The 6,816-nt window shown below is 39.4% G+C and overlaps 1 protein-coding gene across 1 annotated transcript in view; it reads left to right on the plus strand.

The window, feature by feature from the left end:
- Positions 1-6,386: 6,386 nt before the first annotated feature.
- Positions 6,387-6,816, plus strand: part of MAMLD1 (mastermind like domain containing 1) — a 63,098-nt gene continuing 62,668 nt past the window's right edge. Inside the window, exon 1 of the mRNA XM_077771215.1 lies at positions 6,387-6,482. Coding sequence (XP_077627341.1) covers positions 6,387-6,482 — 96 coding nt within the window. The remainder of the gene's footprint in view (positions 6,483-6,816) is intronic.

Raw genomic sequence — 6,816 nt, forward strand, 5'->3', positions numbered from 1 at the left:
GGCGGGATACTTGTAGTATTTCCTTATTATTCTTTACATGTCTACAGGACCAGTAGCAATATTACTTTTTTCATTCCAATATTGGTAATTTGTGTCTTCCTTCGTTTTTCTTTGTCAGTTGTTCTAGATGCTTGTCAGTTTTATTGTTTTGTCTAAGAACCACCTTTTTACCATTGGGTTTCATTGTTTTTCTGTCTTCAGTATAATTTTAATATCAATACATGTCCTTTATATTCCCTTCCTTCTGTTGGTTTTAGGTTTATTTTGCTCTTCTTTTTCTTAGTTCCTTAGCTGGAAGCTTAAGTTTTTGTGTTTAGACTTATCCCCATTTCTATTATAAGCATTTAGTGCTATAAATTTCCCTCTCAGCACAGCTTTACCTGTGTCCCACAAATTTTGATATATTGTATTTTCATTTTCATTCAGTTCAATGTATTTTAAAAATTTCTCTTGAGACCTTCTCTTTGACTCATATATTTTTTTATGTGTGTTGTTTAGTTTCCAAGTGTTTGGAGATTTTCCTATTGTCTTTCTGTTGTTGTTTCCTAATTTTATCCCATTGTAGTCAGAGAAAACACGATGAATTACCTGAATTCTTTTAAATGTTTGTGGGTTGTTTTATAGTCCAGAATATGTCTTTGTTGGGTGCTTGAAAAGAATGTAAATTCTACTGTTTTTGCAGGAGTGTTCTATGAATGTCAATTAGATCCTGTTAGATGATGATGTTGTTGAGTTCTTTGTATCTTATTGATTTTCTGTCTAGTCCTATCAGTTGTTGAGAGAGGAAGTTGAAGTCTCCACTATCAATGTGAATTTTTTAATTTCTCCTTTCAATTCCTTTAATTTTTGCTTCATGTGTCACACAGCTCTATTGGTTGGTGCATACACAGTTAGGAGGACTATGTCTTCTTGGTGGATTGACCCCTTTATCATTATGTAATGTCCCTCTCTGTCTCTGGTAATTTTCTTTGTTCTGAAGTTTACTTTATCTACTAATTCTAGAGCCACTCCATTACTATTTTTTATTAACACCTGCAAGATATATATTTTTTCATCTTTTTACTTTCTACCTGTTCATATCATTAAATTTGAGATGAGCATCTCACAGACAGCATATAGTTGGGTCATGTTTTTTTGTTTATTTGTTTGTTTTTAATCCACTCTGCCAATGTCTGTCTTTTAATTGGTGGATTTAGGTTATTTTGACTTTAATGAACGTACTACTATTTAGTGCTTAATTATACCAATTTATTTTCTTTGTTCTGTTTTTGTTTCTTTTTAAAAATTTTTAAATTTAAATCCAAGTTAGTTAACATATAATGTAATAAGGATTTCAGGAGTAGAAGTTAGTGATTCATCACTTATGTATAACACCCAGTGCTCATCCCAATAAGTGCCCTCCCTAATGCACATCACCCATTTAGCCCGTCCCCCCACCCAACTCCCCTCCAGCAACCCTCAGTTTGTTCTCTGTATTAAAGAGTCTCTTATGGTTTGCCTCCCTCTCTCTTTTTAACTTATTTTCCCTCCCTTCCCCTGTATTCATCTATTTTGTTTCTTAAATTCCACATATGAGTGAAATCATATGATATTTATCTTTCTCTGACTGACTTATTTCGCTTAGCATAATACATTCTATTTCCATCCACATTGTTGCAAATGGCAAGATTTCATTCTTTTTGATTGTTGAGTAATATTCCATTGTGTGTGTGTGTGTGTGTGTGTGTACACACTGCATCTTCTTTATCCATGTGTCAGTTGATGGACTTTTGGGCTCTATTCCATGATTTGGCTATTATTGATGGTGCTGGTATAAACATTGGGGGTGCCTGTGCCCCTTTGAATCAGCATTTGTGTATCCTTTGGATAATACCTAGTAGTACAATTTCTGGGTCATAGGGTAGTTCCAGTTTTAAGTTTTTGAGGAACCTCCATGCTATTCTCCAGAGTGGCTGCACCAGTTTGCATTCCCACCAACAGTGCAAAAGTTTTCCCTTTTTCTCCCCATCCTCATCTGTTGTTTCCTGAGTCGTTAATTTTAGCCACTCTGACAGGTGTAAGGTGGTCTCACTGTGGTTTTGATTTGTATTTCCTTGATGATGAGTGATGTTGAGCATCTTTTCATGTGTCAGCCATCTGGATGTCTTCTTTGGGAACGTGTCTGTTCATGTCTTTTGCCCATTTCTTCACTGGGTTATTTGTTTTCTTGGGGTGTTGAGTTTGATAAGCTCTTTATAGATTTTGGATACTAGCCCTTTATCCAATATGTCATTTGCAAATACCTTCTCCCATTCTGTCAGTTGCCTTTTAGTTTTGTTGACTGTTTCCTTTGCAGTGCAGAAGCTTTTTATCTTGATGAGGTCCCAATAGTTCATTTTTGCTTTTGTTTCCCTTGCCTCCAGAGACATGTCTAGTAAGAAGTTGCTGTGGCTCAGGTCAAAGAGGTTGCTGTCTGTTTTCTGCTCTAGGATTTTGATGGCTTCCTGTCTTATATTTAGGTCTTTCATCCATTTTGAGTTTATTTTTGTGTATAGTGTATGAAAGTGGTCCAGGTTCATTCTTCTGCATGCCACTGTCCAGTTTTTCCAACACCATTTGCTGTACAGACTGTCTTTCCATTGGATATTTCATTGGACATTCTTTCCTGCTTTGTCAAAGATTGGTTGGCCATATATTTGTGGGTCCATTTCTGGGTTCTTTATTCTGTTCCATTGATCTATGTGTCTGTTTTTGTGCCAGTACCATACTGTCTTGATGATTACAGCTTTTTAATACAGCTTGAAGTCTGTAATTGTGATACTTCCTGCTTTGGTTTTCTTTTTCAGGATTGCCTTGGCTATTTAGGGTCTTTTCTGGTTCCATACAAGTTTTAGGATTGTTTGTTTCTAGCTCTGTGAAGAATGCTGGTTTTACTTTGTTAGGGATTGCATTAAGTGTATAGATTGCTTTGGGTAGTATTGACATTTTAACAATATTTGTTCTTCTGATCCATGAGCATGGAATGTTCTTCTATTTCTTTGTGCCTTCTTCAATTTCTTTCATAAGCTTCCTATAGTTTTCAGCTTGCAGATCTTTTACCTCTATGGTTTAGGTTTATTCCTAGGTATTTTATGGGTTTGGGTTCAATTGTGAATGGGATCAAGTCTTTGGTTTCCTTTTCTGCTGCTTCACTATTGGTGTATAGAAATCTTTTTGTTTCAACAACCCAGTGAAGAAATGGGCAGAAGATATGAACAGACACTTCTCCAAAGAGGACATCCAGATGGCCAACAGACACATGAAACGATGCTCAGCATCCCTCCTCATCAGGGAAATACAAATCAAAACCACACTGAGATACCACCTCACGCCAGTCAGAGTGGCTAAAATGAGCAAATCAGAGAACTCTAGATGCTGGCGAGGATGTGGAGAAACGGGCACCCTCCTACACTGTTGGTGGGAATGTAAACTGGTACAGCCCCTCTGGAAAACAGTGTGGAGGTTCCTCAGGAAACTAACAATAGAACTCCCCTATGACCCAGCAATAGCACTGCTAGGAATTTACCCAAGGGATACAGAAATGCTGATGCATAGGAGCACATGTACCCCAATGTTCATAGCAGCACTCTCCACAATAGCTAAAACATGGAAAGAGCCTAAGTGTCCATCAACAGATGAATGGATCAAGAAGATGTGGTTTATCTATACCATGGAATACTACATGGCAATGAGAAACAATGAAATCTGGCCATGTGTAGCAACATGGATGGAACTTGAGGGTGTTATGCTGAGCGAAATAAGTCAGGCAGAGAAGGACAAATATCATATGTTTGCACGTATAGGAGGATTAGGAGGAATTTAACTGAGGAACAAGGGGGAGAAGAAGGGGGGAAATGGTGGGGGAAAGGGAGAGAGGCAAACCATGAGAGACTCTTGAATGCTGACAAAAACTGAGGACTGATGGATGTGGGGGGAGAGGGGGATGGGCATGGAGGAGGACACTTGTGGGGATGAGTACTGAGTGTTATGTGGAAACTAATTTGGCAATAAACTATTTGTAAAAAAAAAAAAAAGAAAAGAAATGTTTTTGTTTCTTTATTTTCTCTGTCCTGACTTCCTGTAGGTTACTTAAACATTTTTTGAAATTCCATTTGATGATTCATGCAGAGTGTTTTTGCATGCATCTTTTTGTGTGCCATTTTGGGGTGGTTATTCTAGGTATTATGTCATATATGCATAACTTGTAATAGTCTATTGATGTCAACATTTTACCAGTTTGAGTGAAGTATGGAAACCTTACCCCTCTTTTCACTTCTTTACCCTTCCCTGTTTATAATGTAATTGTGTTAAATATTTCTTCCACATAACACTTAGGACCATGGCATGCAATGTTATAATTGGTGCTTCAGCTGTCAAACATAATTTAGAAAACTTGAGAGAAGGAAAATCTATTATATTTACCCATATTTTTTCTTTCCATTGTACATTCTTCCTTGGCGGTATCCAGAATTCCTTATTTTATCACTTCCTTTGTGTTTAGAGAACTTCCTTTAGCCATTCTCTTACGAGGGGGGTCTATTAATAACAGATACTTTTAGTGTTCTTTTATCAGAGAATATCTTGGTTTCCCCTTCCATATCCGAAGTATATTTTCCCTAGGTATAAGATTCTGGGTTGACAGTTCTCTTATTTCAGCGCTTAATTTAGGTCTTATGTTTTAGCTGACCTCTCTGACAATGCTTTGGCAGGGAAGGGGGCACCATCTCATTTTTTCCATGTGAGTATTGAAGTCCAGGCTCCCCACTTAGCTTTCATTGACACCAAGAAGGTTAGGGTGCCTCATTACTGTGGGCAGTAGTGGTAGTTCTAGTTTCCTACTAGGCTTTCACTGATACCACCTTGGCTGGGATCAGTAGAAGTGCCTCATTACCATTCCCCATGTAATCTCCAATGACACTGGCAGTAATGGGATGTGGACTCATTACCACTGTGCAGGGTCAAAGATCCTGACTCTCTATTAGACCTCCTTTGATACCACTCCGGGTGGGGACAGGGAGAAATAAACCATATTGCCAGATGGGGGTGGAGTCCCGGCCCCCCTTGGCCTTCGATGTTGTGACTTGGTGGGACCACACTTTTTTTGTGTGTGGTATTTTGCTGAATTATAGCAGTTCTTGGATACAAGTTTTCTGCCTTGGTGGGCTTCCCTTGTCCTAGTCTTTTAGCTAAAGAGAGTAAAGTTTTGTTGGGAACTTTTTGTCTGTGTCCATTGGCATTTTGGGGTTGCCAGCTTCTTCAGGTCCGTGTCTGAGATCTATGAGCCAAAAGGAAACCCAGAAAACTCACCACCACATCATTCCTCAGGTCCCAAGGTCCCTTCTTCTTTCCACTTTCCAGGATCTTTTACGTTTGTTTTATATAAATATCCAGAGATTTTAGTATACTCAGTGGGAAAACGGGAAGAGTACGTTTCCATTTCTCCAGAGGCAGAAGTCTAGACATTGACATTTTAGTGCCTGATTCTGTACTGCCAAGAGGATTTCTGAGAAAAAGAAATGAATGAATGCCTTAGCAGAACAATTATTACATGTGTACATCATGAAAAACAAAAAGAAATGAAATAAAATAAAATGCAAAAAAAAAAAAGCTTTACTTGACTCATCACAGGTGTGCTTATATGTCATGGAGGGCATACCTTGGGGTAGACATGATAACAGCCTGCTTGGCTAGTCTTTTCATAAACCAGTACAGCAGAGGTTCGTGAGCCCTTTCCAACACCCACTGCTTTGTTCCACTGACTATCAGGTTATAAACTGTTAGCTTACTTGGCTGGGTGCTAATGGGTTCAGAGTTGGGAGCTGCCCCTTCATTGGGCCATATGCTTACTCTACTAGAGCAGAAGTGTCCATAAGCTGTCACCTGATCCAACTACCATGGTTTTAGTATACGAAAATTGTGATAGAAAACAGAAGAGTTTTTCCCTCGATTTCACTATTTATCACACACAAAAAATAGCCAGACCTAGGACTCACATTCCCTGCCCTTAAGCCTAGTGTTATTTTAGTTACACAGGCTGCTTCTCCACCCATCCTTCAGCTCTCCAGTAAATTTTGTTCTGCCCCATAGCCAGAGACTGCCATCTCATTCCAGCCAACTGCTCAAAGAAGTGCCCCTCATCCCTGGGGATGGGAGGGGCTCAATGAGGGTGGTGGGGTGGGGAGAGACATGAAAGGGAATGTGGCTGACTCCACCCAAATCTGTCTTCAGAGTGAAAGTCTGTGATTCACGGGGTCAATTGTCTCATCTTCATATCTGAAAGACAGTGTACTTTTTGTCTCCCTAAGCCCTGTGTCTAGGTCGTTTGGGAAGCGCCTTGGAGAGTCAAGAATAAAATTGCAGGTCAAACAATGGATGACTGGAAAAGTCGGCTTGTAATCAAGAGCATGGTTCCCCATTTCGCCATGGTGGGAAATCGTCAGGAGCCCAGAAAGCTCCAGGAATCGGTCAGACAATGGGCTATTGGGGGGAGGGGGGTATTGAATGCTTCTAATCTTAAACTTGAATATAAGATGTGTTATTGAAATTCTCTGTGCAAATTTGTTGGCAGGGAACCAACCCAAAATGTAAGGGACTAGAATCTGACCTAGAAAAGATGTAGGAGATGAGCTGACCTTACCCTTTATGAATTTCTGGAAGAGCGAGAAATACAGTCCAAGTCTCCATCTGGATTCCCAGTCTAGTGATCTCTACACTGCACCCCTTCAGCTAGAAAGAAAGGAAGAGTGAGAAGGAAGAAAAGCCTTCTTTTTCTCTTAATAGAAACCGGAGAATGTGGGG

Source organism: Crocuta crocuta, unplaced genomic scaffold (genome assembly GCF_008692635.1).
Source record: "Crocuta crocuta isolate KB4526 unplaced genomic scaffold, BGI_CrCroc_1.0 scaffold1304, whole genome shotgun sequence".
Lineage (NCBI taxonomy): Eukaryota > Metazoa > Chordata > Mammalia > Carnivora > Hyaenidae > Crocuta > Crocuta crocuta.